Source organism: Parambassis ranga, chromosome 3 (genome assembly GCF_900634625.1).
Source record: "Parambassis ranga chromosome 3, fParRan2.1, whole genome shotgun sequence".
In the NCBI taxonomy this organism is placed as follows: domain Eukaryota; kingdom Metazoa; phylum Chordata; class Actinopteri; family Ambassidae; genus Parambassis; species Parambassis ranga.
In genome coordinates, this window is record NC_041024.1 from 22694356 (window position 1) to 22717888 (window position 23533).

At 43.8% G+C, this 23533-nt stretch overlaps 1 protein-coding gene across 1 annotated transcript; it reads left to right on the plus strand.

Annotated features, from left to right (window-relative positions):
* The first annotated feature begins 682 nt into the window (after positions 1 to 682).
* mmp15b (matrix metallopeptidase 15b) lies at positions 683 to 22208 on the plus strand. Its single transcript, XM_028401337.1, has 10 exons — positions 683 to 802; positions 7140 to 7288; positions 7505 to 7627; positions 7935 to 8242; positions 10633 to 10794; positions 11158 to 11354; positions 13646 to 13784; positions 16252 to 16402; positions 16864 to 16982; positions 17196 to 22208. The coding sequence occupies exons 1-10, from the start codon at positions 683 to 685 to the stop codon at positions 17702 to 17704; spliced, it is 1977 nt and encodes a 658-aa protein (XP_028257138.1). The 3' UTR covers positions 17705 to 22208.
* The last annotated feature ends 1325 nt before the right edge of the window (positions 22209 to 23533 follow it).

Genomic DNA, 23533 nt, shown 5'->3' on the forward strand with positions numbered 1-23533 from the left:
GGGCGCGCTGTAAGACGGCAGCCGGGCTGTCCAGAAGGTTTTGTGCAGGAAAAGGGAAGAAGACTGGATGTAACGGGGACAGAAACAGTGATTTGTATGATCTATAAATCAACCGTGGTCGCTCACAGCTTGAAGCCTCTGCTGAAGAACTTATTGTGGGCTTTTTGTGCGCGTGTGTAACTTTTTTTCGGGTGAATGTAACCGGTTATCTCGGGCATTATCACGAGATGATGTTATTGACTCACTGGATTTGAACATGTCCAGAGCAGTAAATGATTTACTCCGGCATTCCTGCTGCAGTCTGTTGATATTACCGGAGACGCTGTGACTGGTTTGTAAAGTGCGCGTTCAAGGTTACTAATTAAGCCAAGACTTTGATGTTAAGTTAACGAGACGCGCATAAGACATAAAACAACAGAAAGCATAAAGAAAGGCAGGAACAGCTCCAGGACTTTCATGTTATGGACTCTTTACGGTGAAGAAACGGCACCGAGATTTACGGAGGGGCTCTGAAGTGTTCCCGGGATGGAGTTCTTCAGCAGGATGCAAGCGCACTCCTGAAGACTGTTAGCGTGTTTGCTCCTCAACAGTCCTCCATAGTGAGTTTTTTTATTCATTTCCCATAAACAAAGCACATTGTAAGACTTTGGTTTAAACCCGTGGGAGCGAACCACAAAGAGCCATGGCCTCAACCTCACGGGACAGCAGCCTCTGGTTGCTCTGGAGACGGACCCTCCTCGCGCTGTGGCTGTGTGCGGTCGGTGCGCGTGGAGCGGAGGATGAGAGCGGCTTCAACTCAGAGGTAAGACACAGCGCGCGCACCACACCATGGACGTGGACTTCTTTGCTATGGAATGATAAACCGACATGGTGCTATATCCTTCACTTTGATCTGTCAGAGGGAAAAACTATGATGACGTTTCCAGAGGACCCCAAAAAGTGACGGACATCTGATTATTTGGCAGGCTAATAAGAAGCTAAGGGTTAAAAGGGAACAATGCACACTAAAGGTTAATATAACAGCACTGATTCAAGCTTAATAAAGCAATTGCAGCCAGGTCCGTCACTTTCTGGGTTCCCCTGGAAACATGTTTGTGGTTGTCTACAGAACTTTGCTCCTGCTCTGAGCAAATTTTCTTTAAAGATGCATTTTTTACATTTTATTTATTTATTTTTTTAAACAATTTTGGCTTTAAAAAATAATGAGGACAAAACCTGCCATTTCAAACAGCCCTTCTCCCCCTGTCTCCAGTCTAAATGACCTATGATCTATGGATTTTCGGCAGTGAGCCTCAAACACATATCCAGTTTTACATGGTAAATTGAACATGCAACATATGGTCCCTAATATTATGTTATTATGATGCCTGTTTTCACCCACGTTATCTTCCCACTGACTGGCACGTGCTACAAAAATAAGAGCACAGTGAGACCGAAGTGTGTACTTCACATCTAGATCACACCTCCTTAAGATTTCCACCCTTTTTTTAGTAGTGAGGACTCTTTGATCTCCTGGTCTTGGCACCCTTCTTATCACTATGGTGTAGGATTTAGGGATCCTTTCAATAAACCTTAAGTTGTAGACTTGCATGTGTGTCAGTAGATGCCAAAGTATCAAGCTAAGACTTGATTGAAGACATCTTGCACTGCCCTAATCCATTACTTAGCCATCCTAACTGTTTGTTTTAGGATACAAAAGGAGGTAAGGCCTATAAGAAGGTGATTAGTGATAGAGCTTTTAGTTTGACAGAGTAGGAGAAACAGACTGACTGACAAGTAGACCTCCCGGTCATTAGAGAGGAGGTCCCATTAACAGACTGAGGGACCTGGTTCTCGGTGCTGTTACAACACTTTCTGTTTGGCTGTGTGTGTGTATGTGTGTGTGCAGGTGTGTGCTAATGTGTCTGAGACAACAGACAAAGGGCTTCCATGGTGTGTGTGTGTGTGGACAAAGAAATTCCTAAGCACTTGCTAAATGCGCTAATGTGTTTGTATGTGTCAGCAGAATTAGAAGCCATTATCCATGTTGTCTGTTTAACACTTAGAATGTTCCATTATAAACATAATCCTTTACTCAAACAGCATTTTAACTGACAGGGCAATAATATAAGACGACAATGTCATTTTTTGTATTTTAAGCCTATGCTGAAATGTCATACGGTCAGGTTTCCTGTGTTGTGCCAAATCTCGAGCAGCTGCAAACCAAACCCTGTGATATGACGTGTCATTTTCCAAATATAAGGAACAGGGATGTTGTGGTGTTGCCTTGGAAGAAATTGTAATAAGCACCTGTCGGCAGTTGTTTTCCATCTGACAGGATTGTTTTCAGCGTGCAGCAGCAACAGAAACATTGACAGCTCTGTGTGGCTCTTTGACAAAATGGTGACAACTTAAGAAAGTCATGCTGTATGTTTCAGTGCTGCTAACCTTTCTCTCTCTCTGGTCTTTCATGAGGAAGGAGAGTCTGCTTTTATGAAGTCACACTGTGTCTTTGTGGCTGATGAATATTTCTCTTGAGTCTGAGGGGTTTAGATTAGTCGTCACCCACAGCAGCCATAACAGTGGTTATGAATGTATGAATGGCGAATCAGTTTGCATAAAATACTGTATATATGCTAAGATAAAGGGCTTGATATTAATATTTTAATGCATGTGTTGCATTAAACACCTGCCATACAGTTGATTCCCATATTAGAAGTACAAATCCTTTGGACGTCTGTGCTTCCTCTTGAGTCCATAGCTGTTCTGAAACTTCATCTCCTACTCTGAACAAAAAAGGATGAAGTGGGAGGTTAAAAGTATGAAAGGAAAAAAGCAAGGGGTTATTAGTGTGTGTGTGTGTGGGTTGAAGGGACACATTTTGGAGGAATTTGTGTGCTGAAATCTACGACAGAGTTGTATTTATGAAAGAAAGATATGGAGAAAGTTGACGGGGACTCTCAGCTGTGCAGCATGTGATGGCTGAATGTGACAGCTGTTCTCTAAATGGGACACACACACACACACACACACACATACATACGCACACTGCACAGGCATGCCGGGCCTGGGACTCCAAGGCATCTCAGGAAATACAATGGGAGCTCTTGTCTGAGCAGAGCGAGCTGTGAGAGAAAACTTGTGAATAGGATGAGAGTGAAAACATGGACATGATAAGAGCAGCTGTTAAAAGGAGCAGAAAGTAGGAAATAGGAGTTTGTAGCTGAAAGTAATGAAGGGCGGGTTAATCAGTGACTTTACAGCACAAAGCTGGACAACTTCCTCAGTGTGTATTCTCTTTATATCCACGTAATCTGCAACGTGCTGTCACTTCACATTCCAGCCCCCCCCCCAGCTCCTCTGTGATTGGCTATCACCACCATGTCCATGAAGACTCACATTGCTACAGTGATAAGATGAGGCAGGGCAATGGGAACGGCTCTGTTAGCATAAGGAGATTGTGTCTTTATGTAAATGTATGTTGGTGTATCCTGTGTTATGCTCAAATATATAACCTTTCAGGCTCTCTCTCTCTCTCTCTCTCTCCCTCTCTCTCCCTCTCCCTCTCTCTCTCCCTCTCTCTCTCTCTCTCTCTCTCTCTCCCTCTCCCTCTCTCTACTCCATTTACTTATTCATCTTCTCAGTAGGACTTTCGGGGGGTAAGATATGGCAGCAGACCAAGCTCGAAATAAAAGCTCTGTTAGGATCTTGGCTGACATTGTGGTGGACACACACACACACACACGTTCACACGCATACACACTGGCAGATTTTACAACTCCTTGTATATTGCTGGATCTGGTTTTGGCAGGTAAGCTCAAGGACTCTTTGAAAGACCATTTAATTGACGAGGCCCTGCGTACACACACACACACACACACACACACACACACACACACACACACACACACACTCACAAGCCCTTTTTTCCTATTCCTAGTGTTGTTTTGTATTCAAGCCCAGTTGATGAGGGAGGTGAGCAGGATGACTTCAAGTGCTTTACTGCTTCAGACGATGGGGGTGAGAGTTCATATGACTCCATACATCTTCCTAACAGCACTGCAGTTCTGCCCTTGTGCTCAACAACAGTCTGTTGTAGTAACTCTCCCACCTGGATATTACAGAGATGCATGAGTAAACACACACACACCCCTGAGATGTAAACATCAGAGGCATGAAAACAATTCCTTTTTTATCATTACAGCACATAGAGATGCTGATGGAGGCAGGAGTGTTTTTTTAAAACAGTTTTATTGGAGCTCAGATTGTAATTGTATTTTTTTACCACTGTTTTTCACTGACCTTTGCTGAGAACATTACAGCGTTGGCACATGCTTTGTTTTTTCGCTTCAGACAGTATGAAATATGAACAGCATTAGCTGAAATGAAACAAAAATCAATAATGCTCATTACTAATCAGCTCACGAAAGATTTTCTGTCATTTAGGGACATGTTTGCTCGTCAGTTAGGAAATTCACTTATTTTTGTTGAATCTATGCGTGAGTACAGCCCGGCAAACGTCATCATGTAAGCTGCCATCCAGTATTCCAGCTTCAATACAAGCCAGACACCGCTTTTTAACTAACATGTTATGCAGCTATGGTTGAGCTATCGCATAGATTCATTAAAGTAGCATCCAAACCGCCTTTACAGCTGTGTGTTAGGTCATTAAGTTATCATGTAAATTATTCATAAAAGGCTTAAAAAAACATTCGGTGAAGCATTTTTCTTTAGATTTCATCAGCAGGTCTCTCTGCCGCTGTGTTTGGTGATGCCTTCTTAGTCTCTGCAGTGAAAACTATGCTGCAGTTGCATGTTTTGTGAACCTTGCCACCTGTTTCCCTCACCCTGAGATTATGAATGTGTGGGTGTGTTTACATTTTTGCAGGAAGTGTGTGTTTGGGGATGGTGGGTGGGTTTTGGTGGCAGGTGGCAGGGGGGTAACTGTAACTGTGCTTGTTTGAGGCTTTGTAATGTTAAAGTTTATAGTTGGGTCCAGATCACATCCAGTCAATATTTTCACTGAAGAAAATTCATAAAAACCTTTCCATGTTAGTCACAGTTACATCGATTATATGGTATAATTCTGTTTTATGGCATTATTTGGCAAATGAGCTTGCTTAACAGCCTTTCTCCCGGTTTTAACTGTCAGCCATCCTAATGGACTGTTTTGATGTAAAACCTTAACCTTCAGGGGAAACGAGAGCTGGTCATAAATTTAATGGGTGACAGCAGTCATCTACTCCCTTAATTGATCACGAAGGATGAGATGCTGTCAGACACCTTTCAGCTGCTGACAGTGATTGATCGATAAGGCATTATGCTTTCACTTTACCATAATTACTCAAAGCAGCACAGTAAAGGACTGTCTAATGGCAAAGGAAGGACACATCCTACATACAACTAGGGTTATGTAGGAGGAAGTCAGATTTGCTGTATTTACTGGATGTAGAGGGTGGTTTTAAATCACTGGCTGGGCTTGGGTTTCATCAGTTTCCCTCATCAGAAGGGGATTTCACAGGTCTGCTGTTTAACCCATGCAGTCATAGTTGTCTACACAGTGCAGGATGCAGGGCGACACAGGAAGAGAGCAAACAACACACTGTATAGCTATGATATGAGATATGAGAGCAGTTTGGATTCTCAGTGTGAAGGCTCGCCATCTTGGCAGCATCCGACTCAACCAAACTCCTGGGTTTGTATAACAGACATGCCCAGATGTTTTGTGAACCTTGTGATCTGGCTAAGCATTCAATAATATACTTTATATTGAGATATATACAAGACACTTGCAAATTAGACATTTTTTTTCTAAATTCTCTCTCTCACTCCACCAATCCTGACTAGCAGACTTACAATTTTGAGATGAAAAAAAAACACACAACAAAAGATGTAAAACTATGATAAGGAGCAATTAGAGATGCAGGAAAACTACAAAAAGTCCAATCGATCAAAGAGAGGCACAGGAAGACAATAAAATAAGGGGCACAAAATGATCAAACAAAGGCATCAAAAGACAAAAACAAATAAATATATAAAAGAAAAACAAGTGTAAAATGAGCAGTAAGTAAGTAAGTAACATAAAATACAGAACAGATAATTCTTCAAAACTCAGGTACCTTTCAGATTACGAGGAGAATAAGTTTTTCAAATGCAGTGGCTGGTCAAATCGAAGGATGACCATACATCAACACAGTCAGCGTCTGCCCCCAGAATTAAGCAGCCTAATCACTGGAGAAAGCTTTTTAAATGTGTATTTCTGCTGTAAAGTTGGGCGTTTTAACGTGGATGTCTGCGGGGATTGAGTTACGTTCAGAGCCAACTTCAGATGGCAGAAATGTTTTGGCACTTTCTTTGCTGGATTCATTGTTTGGCCCCGGAGGTCGTAGCTTGAAGTAAATCAAAGACAATCTGAGGCACCCAGTTTGTTTTGATTGGTCTAGTGGAAGAACTGGTATGTGTCGGACACATACAGCAAATAAACACTTTGTCTGGGTGGTGGGTAGAGCAGATATGTGACCACTTTTTACGTGCAGTGTGTCATGTGTGAGAGTGAAAAGAGGTGAGGAGTGTGTTTGTGACTTTTAAGGAGTGGGTAAGTAAACACAGTTCTTTATCAAGTGCTCTTTTGCATTGTGAAAGATGGGCGTGATCTACGGTGCATGCAAACACTCAGACACACACACATACACCATGTGAAGGACTGCTCGGACTGTGTGAGGGCTTTCCTGTGTGTGTGTTCATGCACTGGTGATATTGGGTTTCTACATAACAGGTGGGATAGACTTTGCGTCATCTGTGATTGGATCAAATATCACATTTTCCCCTTTAAGTGTGTCATTACCCCCCAACCCACCCTCCCTGCCCTCTTGGTGTTACACTCCCACACTACAGTCAGATACAGTAGGCCTGTCTGTTTCTCCTTCCTCTTCTTGCGCACAGATTCACTCTCGAGTCAGTTTAAAACCAGCAGTGTGCTCAGATTCAATATCAGATAACAAATATAAATCATCACACAAAAAGCCAAACAGCTAGGCAAATCATGCCAATGTGCTACAGAAGCCAAGGAAAAGAACTTCATCGTGCTAATTTATAAGCAATTAATAGATTTTCATGTTTAATTGTTAAATTAATGTATGTTTTTCCCTGTATGTCTTCAGACATGGCTGAGGATGTACGGTTACCTGCCTCAGGCCAGCAGACAGATGTCAACCATGCGATCAGCTCAGATTCTGTCCAACGCCATCAGCGACATGCAGCGGTTCTACGGTCTGGAGGTCACTGGAAAGATGGATCCTCAAACTATCAGGTTAGCATAAACCTTTATCATCAGACAGTCACGGTGTTCAGTTGGTTGATTTTAGCCCAGTAAAAAACAATGTGTATTATTTTCCACCCATGCTCAGTAACTGCTGTTAGTAACTAAGGTGCAGGGGTTTCAGCATCACGTTTCCCTTTATGTCTTCTCTTGGGAGCTTTATCCTTTCAACACACACTGCTCTTGATTTTATTTCAACTCCACCAGTGCTATGAAGAGACCCCGCTGTGGCGTGCCTGACAAGTTCGGAGGCCAGATCAAAACCAACGTGCGGCGGAAACGATACGCCCTCACCGGACATAAATGGAACAAAAAACATCTCACTTACAGGTAACCCTCAAGACAATGATAACATCTGATTCACTTGCCACAAGCGTGCATTACACACTTACAGTTCTGTACAGCTTGCCACAGCACGTTTTTCCTTATCTAGAAAGCCTTACCACCCAAGAACCCACACATTATTTACCATACCTGACACACACGGCTGGAAATGTTTAAATTTTCCACAACCCAACATTTTTTATGCTGTTATCTTCTTCAAATGTGCCTACAAAGGACCGTGCCGTGCTTCAAAGAGAAATGGGTGACTGGCCTTTGAGATTTTTTTTCCCTCTTCCCCTCTTTGTTCCTGTAGTATTCAGAACTACACTCCCAAAATCGGAGAGCATAACTCGTTTGAGGCCATCAGGAGGGCCTTCAAAGTCTGGGAGAGTGTCACCCCGTTGACCTTTGACGAAATCCCCTACCAGGAGATCAAATATGGACGCCGCAAGGAGCCCGACATCATGATCTTCTTCGCCTCGGGTTTTCACGGTGACAGCTCTCCTTTTGACGGGGAAGGTGGGTTTCTTGCTCACGCCTACTTCCCTGGACCTGGGATGGGTGGAGACACGCATTTCGACTCGGACGAACCATGGACTATAGGCAACCAAAACATACAAGGTACGTTCGGGAGACAGCTTCTTCTCTTATCACATGACATGGTCCGTACATGCTGCTCACACCTGCTGCTTACGTTTAGCCTCATCCTTCCATGCTTCATCCTCAGCCTTGATACTTTCCTTAAGAACTCTTTTGAATCCAATTACAAGCTGTGTCCAGCACTAAGCTAATCACATGCAGAAGTGACAATTAAGATAATATGCTCCTCTTTCTGCCTCACACCCATTAACCCTGGGGACCTGAGAGTGATGTTTTTGCGACAATGGGCTTTCCTGTCCTGTTATTTGCATATAGACACTGTCTGTGTGTGTGTGTGTGTGTGGACATGCACAACCTATGCGATTAGATGTGTGCTCACTGTGCGTGGGACGTGTTAGAGGACAGATCACAGGGATGGTGGAATGCCACAGTAAGTGGGAGTGTGTTCCACTCTGAGAGATCTGCAGACTGGTCTCTTTGTTGCCCCACGCTACTTACACAGCTTAAAAGCAAAGTGCAGGCAAATTACAATCTGCCCTTGACTTTAGTTAGACACATTTCTAAGTAAAGTCACAGATGCTGTCGCCATTAGCTCCAAAGTGTTTACAGCCTTTTTTTCTGACATGTACGCCCTCACATACACTATGTGTGACCAAAAGTAAATGGAAAAGTTCTGTGAATTTAGCAGACCGCTGCTCCATTTTTGTTTGTAAAGGTGTGAAATCCTAATGCTGTACTCTGCAGTTGATGATTGTTTGTGTTATTGATTGATTGTCCATGATTAATCAATCAATAAATGTCCTGATAATGTTCCTCTTTCAAACTTATGTGCATATAGGTTGGATACATAACCAGAAAATTAGAGGCCAGCTATCACTTATGGTGGCTGAGTGTCCACATGCTTTTGTCTTTATACTGCAATGTTGTAATTATGAAACTTGATCGAATGATTATGGGGAATTACTCCAGAACTGCTGCTTGCAAAATCAAAAGAAGCAACAAAAAGGGGAGAAATTAAATAAAGAAGTTAGATTTGAGAAGTTGTGTGTAAGTTTCAGTGAGTATTTACCCTCCTGAAGGGCAACACATGAGCTCTGACCTCTGCCCTCCTTTTGAATTAAGCCCAGTTTAGCAATCAATATCTAGAAAAAAATGTAAATGACAGCAGCTGACGTTAAAAGCACACATCCCTTTCATCCATCCTTTGTGGTTTACAGTGTTTTCTTTCCCTTTCTTTAACCTTTGTGAATAAGAATCGTATTAGCCTAAAGATTTTTGGTGTGAACCTTGTGACGCACATCGGGATTAATCAGCCCAGATGGTCTAACAAAAACATCAGGTCAGAAGCTTTTGTGGCCAGATGAAGCTAATGTGAGCAAGTTGCTGGCAAAAAGACAGAGCAAGTTTGGAAAGTGAATTTCGGTTGTCAAGGTGCTGCTTTAGTCTGTGATTTTTGTTTTTACACAGGGAATCCTAGGCTGCTGATGAATGAGGTGTGAGACGTGGTAAACAACAAAGCTTCAGAGAGTCTAAATAGGACACCACTGACAAACTGTGTGTCTGTAAGGTAGTCGGAATTAGCAATAAGTGCATTGGCTGAACTTCTTGCTGTGCTAAGATGTTTGAAGTTTACTCCTCCTTTTTTCTGTCAAGCTGAATAGTTGTCACAGTTACCTCACAAAGGCCTCTTTATCTGCTCACTCTCTTTTCATTCACCCTCAGTTATCTCCTGCACTCCGTCTTGCCCTCCGCTGTTTTCTCCCCTTGAGTGTTAGCTGCAGCTTAACATGCCATGAGGACATTCATGTGACTCTGAAATTATAGATGGCAGAGGAGATGACCTGTGCGTGTCCTTGTTGTGCGTGCGCTCAAAAAGGGAAATGCACAAGGGCAGGCATCCGGAGCATCTTTACCCTTCTCTGTCAGAGTGACATCACCATGTCCCCCTACAGCGTGATGTCACTGGCACTAATCTGACCAATTACTTGTGGCCCCTCAAAGGGAAGACAAAGTGGCCAGCAAGTTCAAAGTTCACTCAGGCCAGGGCCCAGGGTGAAGAACAACAAAGAGGTATTGATTAAGGGGAAGTACACAGATGTGTGCTGGCTTTACTTCAGAGATTTTACTTGAATCTGAAGCTTTGGTTTACTTTCTAAAGAAGTCTTTCGCGTTGCAGCTTCATTGTTAGATTGTCAATGTGCAGTTGTTGTGGTGGCAACAGAAAACAACATTGATTGGTTAGAGAGATGGACATGCAAACAGATTCTTATACTCTTACATTAGCATGCCATTTGGTGACTTATACGTCACATCTGTGGGGACTATTGTTTACCACATCCATTGGTGCAACTATGTGCTATACAGAGACACAGACAATCCATCCTCCCCTAACTTGTCCCTTGTTTGTCCAGGTAATGACCTCTTTCTGGTAGCTGTCCACGAGCTGGGACACGCCTTGGGTTTAGAGCACTCGAACAATCCTCTGGCCATCATGGCTCCATTTTATCAGTGGATGGAGACTGAGGACTTCCAACTACCCGAGGACGACCGGCGGGGCATACAGCAGATCTACGGTAGAATGCTCTAGATGCTTTTTTAGTGTTTAAATCATGGTCACTTGCACACTTTTGAGTTTTGGTGCTTTTTTATCAGCCAGTATTTTAGAAATATTAAAGCACAATATCGAGCTCTTGTACTACAATCTGTTTTTTTAATCACCTGTTTTCAGCTAAGCCAACCAGAATTTGGCTCCCCACATGTTGTCCCAAATCTACTAATGCCAACATAAAGTTATGGAGATGTAGCAAATGTGCAACAACAAAGAAGTAGCTACAGTATCCTGCTGTTTGTTTTCATTGCTACGGTGCTCCAAAATCAGAACTACTGTGCATCTCAGTGCTGGCTGTCATCACTAACCCTCTGTCACTTACTTAAAGGTCCCCCAGATGGCAGCCCCACCCAGGCTCTGCCCACAGTGACGCCACGTCGGCCAGATCACAGGCCCCCTCAGGCACCGCCTCGTCACCCCGATCGCCCCAGGACCACAGAGAGACCGGATCACTTTGGACCCAATATTTGCGAAGGGAACTTTGACACAGTTGCTATGCTCCGAGGAGAAATGTTTGTCTTCAAGGTAAACTGTTAGCTTGATTTAAGCGATGAGCATAAAACTGTTTGACAGTGTAGCTTTTTTTCACAGTATGTCCTTGCTTGGAAATTCAGCCAGCAGTGGGGCCGTCTCACGAACTCGACTGTGTCAGTAAATTAGTTCTTCTTTTCCTCAGGATCAGACAAACGACGCGTGCAGGGCTAACAAGGGCTCTGTTTTCAATCAGGTCTTTGTGGACTGTAAACCAACAATGTCAGTGTGCTTTTATGAGCTGGAGCACTGTAAAGAGGGTGGGGAGTCGGTCAGGTGTTTGTCTTAAAGGGCCTCTGGACTCATACAAAACATTCATATAGGCTGAAACAGCAGTGAAGTTAACTTTAAGAGATCCGTTATAGAAAACTGTCTAAAACTGATCTCCCTTTCTTCCTGTGTGTTTAAGCCTCTCGAGGATCATGATGTCTCATACATAGTGCAGCTTTCCAAAAATGGGTTTCACTTAGAGAGAGGTCAGAGGACGTGTCCTGCACTGACAGCACCGAACAGTGAAGCAGATTGCAAATACTAGACCAAGCAGGACATTGAACACCCGGGCTTTGCTGTGAAGAAGTTTCACTCGCTGAAAAGCTGCCAGGATGTCTGAAATTTTGACATTTGATAATGAGCTGACTCAAGTGGGGAGCCAAGCAGCCGGAGATATCAGAGTGTCAAACACAACATGAAGTAGATGCCAGTAAACATTTTGACGTGCATGTGTCAAGGGTGAAATATAAAACTACCGTATTTAGTTTGTCGAGCTGGAAAAATGCGTTGAAAATTTGCTTTTTTTGTTATTATGTGAGCTTCAAACACAGATCAGTCTACGCATATCTCAGACTCCATGTGTCCGAGATAGAAGATACTGACCAGTTGACACTGACCAGTCCAGCTGCCTGGACATGTGCTGCACATGGTCAGATATATCTGTGGATTCATTTCAGCCTGTAATGTCTTGTTTCTGGGTTTCTTCCAAAGTCATGCAGCAGCAGTGTCCAAAATTAACTGATCCATTCTCTGTCACAGATGGTCTAATCAGAGTTAAGGTAATTCAAGTATCAGGATCAAGATCAGAAACATGTAAGCGTTTGCATAAATACAATCATTATGAGATAGTGGTGGTTATAGGTGATCATGGTTATCAGGGACACACTTATGTTAAAGTTAAAATGAACAGGAAAAATGTACTGTTACTATAAGTACTATAAGTACTCAGACCTGCTGGCAGTATTGAAACTGAAGCACTTTACAAACTAAATCATCCCAAACATCTTCTGTAGAAATAAACATTCAAGATTGGCACATATACTGATAGTGATACTGGTGCAGACAGATATTGAGAGACCAATATATTGGCTGGGCTACTTCAGTTATCAGTGCCACAGATTTTGAATAGTCCATTTGGAAATGATACCTTCAATATCTAAGTCGTGTAGAGATTTCTCTCACACTGTGGTTATTATTATCATGTGGTTATTCCTCCACATCCTCTTCCTACACCTCACAGCAGACGACAGAACACAGCAGAGCACACTAAGCTGCTTTCAGTATTGAAACTCCCACTAATATCTCGTCTGCACCGCTGAGGACTAATATGGTCAATTCATTTCTGTGTGGGGCTGTCAGACCACACAAATCAAAGCGCATCATCATGCTCCGCTACATCTCCAGTCTGCTCCCCATCCATACTACACCACGCCGTGCTGTCTGCCAGAGCGTCCTGCTTGAAGGACGAAACTACGTGTGCTTGCCAGAGAGAAGCAGCACTGACTGACTGACTGACTGACTGAGCTTTTTGCTGTTACATTATCCAGGACGGGCTTATTGACTCACTGCTTATGAATGAGCCTGAAGGCCTCTGGCACAGTGCTTGCAGCAGATATGAATTTGCACAAATGTACTTTGGTATGAAGCTGTTCAGGTAAAGGTCATAATAAAACCAGGAGGCTGGAGACAGACTCATATTAGGAACATTATCCTGCACATCCTGGAACAATCTTTACACAAGTGGAATGTGACCTCCATTAACAACGAGGTAAATTCTGCTGACTGATAATGTAACGTCTCACAGTAGCCCTCTGTATGTAGCACTGCCTGTTGTAATCGGAAAAGTTTTCAAAGGGCAAAGAAGGAGATGAGAAGCCGGCTAACTGTGGTATTGGTTTAGTGTTAGATTTACTGCATTTGCCAGGAAGACAGAAGAAAAGAGAAGCTCTTATTGAGTTCTGACTGACAAGATAAGAAAGCATGCACTCTGCTAAACATTCATTTTGTCCCCTCAGGGCCGCTGGTTCTGGCGAGTGCGCAGGAACAGAGTTCTGGATAACTACCCCATGCCCATCAGTCACTTTTGGAGGGGTCTGCCCGGAGACATAGACGCTGCCTATGAGAGGCACGACGGCAGGTTCGTCTTCTTTAAAGGTAAGCCGCAAATAATTCCAAACACAAAGTATTTCTGTACATCACAACCGAATGCAGCACATCTCTACAGGCTTGCTTTTGAACAGGATGGGTAATTGGAGGACTCATTTTGAGAAATATATTTACCACCTCTCTTGTTAGCCAACAGCAACTTCTTTTAGACATAGAACATGCAGTCTGTGCGTCTGATTACTGCCGTTGTAAAAACAGGCCTGTGCCCGTTCTAAATAATCTTTTTCTGCTATTATTAGCCGTCATTTTTAGAGCATGACAGACTTCCCAGTCACAACAGTAACCTTAAAGAATGTACCCAGTTTTGAAATGAGGCCACTTGATGCCTTACAGCAGGAAAATAACATACAAAGTTTGTGTGACAGAGCGAATCAGTAACAAAACAACATCGTTTGGATTTGCTCTCATGCAGCCAGGACGACACACAGTCAGCGCTGGGTATTAACGTACAGTATGTTCTGTATTAGGGCAGCTCTTTTATGGATTAGAAGTATATCTTTCAAATGTGTATACTGCACAAAAATATCCAACATCTGGTCTCTTTTTTACAACCTCAGTTCTATCACTGCATTGTGATTTCAAACCATTATCTCCTAACGCGATCATATTTTAGCAGTAAAACAGATTATGAAACTTTTTTCATATAATATTGAAACACGTACCCCTACCTCCTTATGAAAGCTGCAGCACCGTATATAATGTATTCTACATGCAGAGTATAAATCTTTTTTAGCACAGCTCATTATTTATACTGTGAGTCACACAGAGAGCAGCTTGTCTTTTACAGCGGTGGATAAGGTTGTTGAATGAAGAAAGAAAAGAGCGCAGTCCTTTTAACGCTTTGATTCTGGGAGCTATGGGCTTCAGGGCAGCTGTTGACGATGAGGGGAATGATGTCATAGGCAAGCCTCTCAGTACGACACCTGGCAAAGAGCCATTAAGAGAGGAAGAAAGAGGAGGACGAGGACTAGAAGGCAAGAGGAGGAGGCGGAGGAGGCAGCAACTTTGTGCAGTCATTTCTAAGTCCTCTGCTAGTGTCCTTGCTGTCGTGTTCCTAAGAAATTGTCATAATTCAAGGATGAAATAAGGATCGATGAACGTCTTCGGACATCAATAAAAGGTTTTTTTTTAAGCTGAGCATGGAAGGCTAGTTAATAATAAACTTTGGAATAAACTTTGAGAGCCAGCCTCAAGTGGCCACCGAAGGAACTGCAGTTGGAAACACTTTCTTTTATGGCATCGCTGTTACAGTATCTACCTAATTTGGTACAGTGGTACAACATGTGTAACAATATGGAATATCATGTACTAGTGTTGTAACTACATAATGTATTTGAGCTGTGTACACATAAGTACAACACTAGTATTTTTTCGGCGCCTTCAGTGTCGACTCTTTCCTTTGCTGTGGTTTTGATGATTCCTAGAAAGCATCCTAGCACACATGTCACATCCATATACAGTACTGACACTATATGTCATAACTGTCACCCCCTTGGTTGGTTGGATTTTCATATGGAGAATGATGGTGCATTTGCAAATAATACAAGTGTGGTAAGAATTTGAAGTGTAGAGTTGTGTGTTTAACAGTGATTCAGATGCATGCAGTCATGGATGGATGGTACTGGACATCATATACCTTGCATTCTGAAATCCAATCTGAAAACTCAGTACATTAACATGCCAGAGTTGTTTATCCGAGGCAGATGCACAGCTCTTTTATTACCCAGATGTTTCACTTTATCCCAAACAAACCCACGTAATAGAAACACCTTTAGAAAAAACACATCACTTAAAGGCAGCAATCAAACCTTTAGGTCACTGAGCGCTTTTGGCACAGTCTAAGAAAGCCACAAAATAAGTCATGGGATTTTACATCAAGCATTTGCACCACAGGATCCATTGCGTCAACCTCTTGTTCTCTCCAGATGCTGAGTGTGGAGCATTCATTTTAAAACGAGGACCAAGGAGCCAGAGGTGGGTGGGTGGGTGGATGTGGGTGGGGCGCAAGGGGTGTGGAAGGAAGACGGATTGAAGCCAAAAAGAGATGTAATGGTGGAACGCCACCCCCACCACACCCCCTGCCTGTAAAAAAAAAAAACAAAACAAAAAAAACAATAAAACCTTCCCCTCAGCGTGATATCTGCTTACACCTCACATGAGACACACCGCTACTCTACTAAGGGATGATTACAAGCCAAACCCAAACTGATGTCACACTCGCCTCTGCTGTGTTTTTGATCACTTGCCAACAAATCATTATCGCATTCTTATAATTTACAAGTGTGTGTAAATTCTGGTTTGATTCCTGGGATTGTTCTTATGTGGAGTGCCTGTCAGATCGTGTACATGTAGCTACACTTGAATGTGCACATTAACATTTTCCAGTATCCTTTATTGACTTTAGAGTGTTTTGTGTATTGGGAATAACTCTAAAACTTTCCTCTCCTCTCCTCAGGAAACAGATTCTGGCTGTTCAGGGAGGCTAACCTGGAGCAGGGCTATCCGCTTGAGCTGGTCGATTATGGTCAAGATATTCCCTACGACCGAATAGACACAGCCATCTGGTGGGAGCCATCAGGCTACACTTACCTCTTTCAAGGAGACTGGTAATGCAGCCCACTGCCTGTCAGCATCACATGAAACCCCTGGCATTCAACTCCTCTCCAGTATATTAGTGTATCACTTTGATCTCTTGATGTTTCTTCCAGCACTGCCATAATGCTACCTTATAATAAGTTGTTGAACTCATGCTGAAATGCACACCTGCTATTAGCATGCTACCAATATCAGTGTAATTTTGGTAGCATTTAGCTCAAAGGATGCTGAGCCTCACGCTGCCGTCTGTGTGTATGACTCTGTACAGGAAGGAGCTCTTTGTCAACAATGTAAAAAAGTTCTGAGCAGACACAAAAGTATGGGTTACATATTTATAAAAATAATAACACTTAGATTCCCATGTGCATTTAGCAGTACACACACACACACTGTAGCCCCACCATACACTCTAGTGTCTAGTGTTTGTACAGCTGATAACAGTAACAGGCGTCCTCTCTGCTGCTGTTTGCAGGTACTGGCGTTTCAATGAGCAGTCGCGCTCAGCTGACAGAGGCTACCCAAAGCCAATCAGCGTCTGGGGATCGTCAGTGCCCTCCACTCCCAAGGGGGCCTTCCTCAGTGATGACGGAGGTGAGCTGAGAAAGCAAGTCTGTGGTAAACAAAGACATGTCTGAAACAAAGAAAGGGTGTGGCCATGTGATTGTCAGGAGAGAGAGGGGATGGTGTGTGTCTATAGGGATGTGAATTTGAGCTGACATGGCTTTGTGTATGGTAAGACAATAGATAGTGGGCGTGAGTCTTTGTTATGTGTTTTCACATTGTGTTTTTCCTTGAATGTTTCAGGGTACACCTACTTCTATAAGGGCTCCAAGTACTGGAAATTTGACAACCACCGTATGAAGAGTGAACCCGGCTACCCCAAGTCTATCCTGAAGGATTTCATGGGCTGCAGTGTGGACCTGGATCCAGACAGGGACACCGACACAGACACAGGCCGCAAATACCCAGATGTGAACCGTCCGCCGTTCAACCCGGACGCAGGACGTGACGGCGACAAGGGCAAAGACGGAACGGATCGCGGAGGAACGGACAAAGATGCGGACAGGGGCTCAGACGGCGACAAAGACGAGGACTACCGCGAGGGGCGCGAGGAAGACACCAACGAGGTGGACGTAGTGTTGAAGGTGGACGACAGTAAAGAGCGGACCATGAACATCCTGATGGTAACCATCCCCCTGGTCCTGGTGCTGTGCATCCTGGGACTGATCTACGCCATTATCAACACATTGCAGAGCAAAGGGGCGCCGCGGCTGCTGGTGCACTGCAAGCGCTCACTGCAGGACTGGGTCTGACCCCTGACAGTTAGGGGGCGCTGAACTTTGAACTTGAATTCCCTCCTTCCCTTTTTCCTTTAATCCAACTCTCCTCCTCGTGATCCATCTGTCTCCAGTCTCTGTGCTCGGCGGCTCCTGCAGCTGTGGTAGTAGATCCATGCAAATACTGTACTGATACACACAAAGTAGAAGCAAGCATAAATTATGTCTTACATTTACACACTCGCATACACACACACACACACCACCCTAACCTCCTCTGTCTCCCATGGTGCTCTACAATACGATGACTGTAGTCTATTTATATGAGAGAAGTTTGCACATTTTTTTTCTTGTTATTGTTTTGGTTCATTTTGTGTGACATTTTTTGTTGTTGTTATTATTTCTAAAGCAGGAAGGCCGTTCTATTCTCTCTCTCTCCCTCCCCTCTCACTGCCCCGCCCTCCTCCTTCCCATAATCTCAGTAGGGGCTTTTTCCTTGCTGATAGACTTGACATCTGCTTATGCTATCTGAGTAGGCACAAAAGAAAGAAATGCAAAGGGTCAGACCGGCTCTGCAGACAGACCGCTGTGCTTCGAACAGGGATCGGTGCTGTTCTTTCCTTCCTCACATCATCTTCCTCTTGCTCTTTTTCCTCGGTGTCAAGGGCTGGGAGGAGGTGGGTTAGAGAGATTTGATCAGAGCAGACATTTCACAGTGAAGAGGTACTCTGAGACCTGCCGTAAACCTAGATATGATTCTCCTTTGACACCCTTTGATGGTTTGATTTAATTCAAGGGGCTGCACAGTGATGTAGTGGGTAGCCTTGTTTGCTTACTGCAAGAAGGTTCCTGGTTCAGATCTGACAGGGGCCTTACTCCTTCTTCCTCCCACATACCACAGACATGCAGGATGGGTTGACTGGGGGACTCTAAATTGGCCGTAGGTGTAAGTGTGTCTGGTTGTTTGTGTTAGCCCTGACACAATAGACCTGTCCAGACCCCCTCCAGTATCACAAAATCTGTATTAGGTCATCTAATTATCAGTATGGCCATCTCTCTTTGTGAGCATGTGGGAATCCTAAGGCAACGATAGCAGCAGCAAATCCCCCATATCAGTATAGAACAGAGCAGGTGTCAGTCACAACAGATTGCAACAAGATGCAGCATAGATAGAAGCTGGACCGGAGGTGGGACGCAGAGGAAGCAGAGGATAGGTGGACTCCAGTTTAGATAGAGATTCAGCTGAGCTAAGAGCCGATGTTGTCTTGCATTGAGTTCGGCTGGGGTCAGCTGAAGCCATATTCGGATTTTGGCTGAGCCAACACTATACTCAGTTTTTAGTTTTACCACCTCCCCAACAAACAGATGATCAGTCTGATCTATTATTCATGTTCTCTTTTCAAAAGATGGCCTGACATTTTTGGAAATGGGTTGTTAGTTGACAAGCTCTGTTTCCCATTTTAAGCTAAGCAGCTGCTTGCTTTAGCTGCATATTGAGCTTCACTTCTCAGAGAATAAGCAGATTATCTGCCTGATCATTCCTCTAATAATCACACATACAGTCAGCTTTAAATTTGATGACAGAACATACAAGAAGCAATAATGGCACAAGCTGTACTAAATTGTATTTGTCCTTTAAGGTCAGACCACTAAAATACCCTCTTTATCTGCAGCTCACACTGTTGGCCAATACGTCTACCTTTTTCTTTCCCTTATTTGGGAACTATTTAAAGAGCTCTTTGGCTGAAAGGATAAACAGACTTTAAAGGGGACCGCTTCCCTTTGCTTTCAATTACAGGGTTAATTCTCAGAGTGCCTCTTTTCTGTCAACAATAAGACCTCTCCTTTGTGCTGCAGAGGAGACAGACTAAAAAAGACAGCTCACTGTGAAATTGCACAGGACAGGCAGCGCTCATCCCATGTGTGAGACATAAAACAGTGGAGAGACAAAGCGAACCGCAAGCCATTAAACTTCCAAACAGGATGTAACACCGAGCGGTCACAGAGTGCAGCTAATGTGCCATGCTGGTCGAGGACACCCCCAGTGACGGCCTGTGGTCTTAGTGATTTTTAAAGATATGTGTAAGAGCCAGGGTGGGCTCAGACCACGCAGGATCATGTGAGCTAATCCTCCTCATCAAATAACAGCAGGTGTGTGCAAATGCTGTTAACCTTCATGACCTCTTAACTAAACCTTGAACTCCTCCGGATCAAAACACTCCCCCTTTTCATCTTGAAAGAAGAGAGAGAAGAGGAAGGCATTAAAGGACCAGACTCATGTTTTAAGTGTGCCACTGATGGGCTAAAATATAAAAAATGAATGGGAGGAAGGCTTATCTGAGGTAACATTAAGAAGTAAGCTGCCACTCTGACCGAAGGGTGGGGGTTAACTTATCCGGCTCAGGTTACACAGATGTGGGAGGGTGAGGAGAGTCCGAATTTCCTGCAGCTGAGACAAGGAAAAGGTGAAAGGGGTGAGTTGCAGAGGGGAGGGACAGCGACCTCGTCTCCCTGAGCTTGCAAAGTTTGGATCACAGAGGGGGTTGGCACACGTCCATGTGACCTACATTCTCCTGCTACTTGCTCCACAACACTGCTAGTGGCCAGAGAGGAAACTTTAGCTATTTAGACATTTGAGTCTTCCTTGTTTAGAGCCCTAATAGTCGTTTTAGATCCTGTATACTGGCACCCACAGCTTTTGTTGACAGGTATAACCGTACTGTGCCATTTAGCCCTCCGGCAAAGTGAGGACAGATTGAGGGGAGACACCTCAGACAGAGGACACTAGTACTGATGGAAAGAAAGGGAAGAGCCGTCACCAGAAGTCTGCAGATTGATCTGAGGCAGGTCGATAGCGGTTGCCTGGAAACGGTATCCTGTGTCCATCACTCACCTCTTCGTCATCATCAGGGTTGTGTGTGTGTGTGTGTGTGTGTGGGAGCGGGGGAAGAAGGTTGGCGGACGTAGCTAATCAGCGTTAAAAGCACCCCCACCCTCCTCTCCTCTCCCATCCTTTCTTCTCCCCTGTCCTGTCCCGTCCTGCTCTTCCATTGCCGGCACGTCAATGTGCGCTCAGACAGACGAGCGTCTGGACAGGCTCACAAACTGCAGACTCATTGCACTAGACAGAAAGTTGTTTTCAGAGTTCTTTATCAGTTCTCCTCTGTTTCTCCTCTGTAACCTCCAAACACAGGGCCCACGGGGAGTTAACCACTTCAAAGCTAAAGTAACCACTTGAAGTTGCACCTGAGCGTGCTTTACTTGAAATCGCAGTTTGGGTGATTCAGCACTTTGAGAGATGGTCTGTAAGAAGAGGGGGGGGGGCACTAAATTTAGTTCACTGTCTTAGGATGCTAAGCAGAAGTATAGAAAGGAATCTGTCAAAGCAGATTGATGTGTGTGTTTGTAGAGGTATTCAGTTAATCAGCCCTACTCTCCATAAGCGAGGCTCGCTTTCTGACTGTAAATCTCCCACACTCTCCCCTCCCCGTACTCAACCCAGCCCTCTAAGCCCGAGGGGATCATAATAACAACAATGGCCTTCTCTCTCTTCTCTCTCACTCTCTCTTTCTCCTCCCCCTTTTTTCTCTCCTCTCTCCCTAATACACACACAAACAAACACATTATTGTCTTATCCGACCTCACCTTCCTCCCTCCCCCAGTCCAGGCCGAGGTCCAGCCTCTCAAGAGTTTTCAGATCCTTGTTCAGCAACATTTACACTGTGGAGGACTCTAAAAACACTGCACCTGTCATGTTTGGGGTTTGTTGACTTGGCAACAGGATTTTACATTCAGATGTGAGTTTTGCAAAGGCCGATGTGCTTTAATGTTAATGCCAGGCCCTTGATGCAGAGTTTAGGTAAGGTTAGGACATGCTGAGCTTGTCTGAGCTTTCATCTCACTCAGGATGTGTTTCTGTAAACACTGCATGCTAAGCGTTCCTGGTTCGGTCACTCTTTTTTTTTCTGTCAAAACCTTCATAATCATCCAGGTTGTGTCTCCACAAAAAAGACTGACAAAGATAAAAAAAATGAAAAATGAAAATGACGGACTGGTGGTCTCACAAGCCCCAAAGGATTATGGGTCTTGTTTTTTTTTTTTTGTTTTTTTTTCCCAGACTGCATCTCAACTCACATCCACTCTGAAACCACTGATGTTAAATCACCACTCAGACCTCTCACCGCAGGGGGGAAGGAAACAGAAAAGATGGCTGACAAATGACTTTGCTCCGGACGAGTGCAGCTCTCATCGTGCCTCAGAAAGGCGTTGAAACTGTCGAGCAGCCTTCTTAACAAAAACTGTTTGCATCCACTAACTGCAGCTACAGTAGTGAGTAGATTTTTGTTAGATTCAGTCAATTATGCACTGACCATCAATTAGTGGAACTTGGCATCTCACACTAGTCTCTTTTGAACTTCTCTCTTCATTACTAGCAGAGTAATGGTTCTAAAAAAATAAAATAAAACTGCACCTTCATTCCTGTCTGGGATGAGATGAGGGGAAAGACGCAGCAGTTGATTAAATGTTTGATTTTAAGAAAGATGTCTTATTTTGTTTTTTATTTGTGCATTTTCTCTCTAAACTTGATACATTTTTTTGTTAACATTCCAAATAGTTCTTTGTTTTTTTTGGATTGGTTGTTAGTGGGGTTTTTTCTTTAGGAAATGTAAGATTTTATACATTTGTTTTGTGTGTTCACCTCTAGTTGAGTGTGTTAACAAGCCATGCTGGACATGTACACATTAAAAATGCTCTAAAAATCTTCATGTTCTCTACAGTGTGCAGTGCATTCAATGCTTTCTGACCTATCAAGGGGAGAACAAAAAAACACACACACACCCTCTACTCTCTTCCATAGCTCTCTTCCTGCGGTGAGGTCACTGTCCATAGGGCCTTACTTCCTGTCTCACACGGGACAGGCAGCGGAGCAGCATTATGGGATCCGTAGGGGGGGGGGGGGCGTCTGGCAGATTGCCAGGAAGCCACATGAGCTGGGAGGAAGTTAGCAAGCAGCCTGTTAGAAACCAACTGGGCAATGGTGTCATCACACAGAGAGGAAATTCATTGTTCATAGCAGCACCAGGGTTTTTTTCACACACTCTTGGTAGACTTCCATATGCCAGTTGTGCTAACTTTAAAATCCAGGACATCAAATGTAGCAGGAATTTCCAGTTGTCATCATCACTCCCTCCTGAGCAATTTGACAAGAGGCCAATGACCGAGCTGCAACACATCACATAAATTGTTACCTGCAACCTTAGCAGCATTAGCATGACCTGATCCACAAGACGGTTTGTCGCACAGAGTGCTCCAGGAATGGTGTGTTTTTGTTGGCCAGCCTGGTAGTTAGCCTCACACCAGTTCCCCTTGACAAAAAGCCAACAGGATTCTTCCACTGGCTTCTGGTGTATGGCAGAAAATAAGGATAAATAAGGAACCAGGAGGGCCCACATTAGGACTCATTCCTGTTGCACTCTGAATCAGGAGTCATCCTTGGAAAGCAGTCAATCGTATATATCATGACTAATCAATCGTGTCACTTACCTACTGATCAACACAGTAAACTGGTCCAAACCATTGTTGTTTGGCCATAAGTGCAAAGGTGGTGCAGCATAGTCACTAGAAGCAAAATCTGACTAAGATTCTCTCATGCTTTAGGCTCTAAGTGAAATACTGGAACCTTTTTATACATATTCTGACATTAAAAATATTTTCCAGGCAAGACAAATGTCAATCTGATTTAGCAAAATACATGAAACTTTTTGATTGGCAGGCGGTGCTTAGTAAAGTCAAAGCTACAAATGTGCTGATAGAATAACTTGACAAACCCAGTGAGATGCACACCTGCGTGTGTATAAACCTTCA

Bases quoted from the DNA above. Each gene is read 5' to 3' on its own strand.
- mmp15b (XM_028401337.1), top strand. From the start codon at position 683: ATGGCCTCAACCTCACGGGACAGCAGCCTCTGGTTGCTCTGGAGACGG. The intron at 11,355-13,645 runs GTAAACTGTTAG...TTGTCCCCTCAG, and splicing joins GAGAAATGTTTGTCTTCAAG to GGCCGCTGGTTCTGGCGAGT. The intron at 16,983-17,195 runs GTGAGCTGAGAA...TGAATGTTTCAG, and splicing joins CTTCCTCAGTGATGACGGAG to GGTACACCTACTTCTATAAG.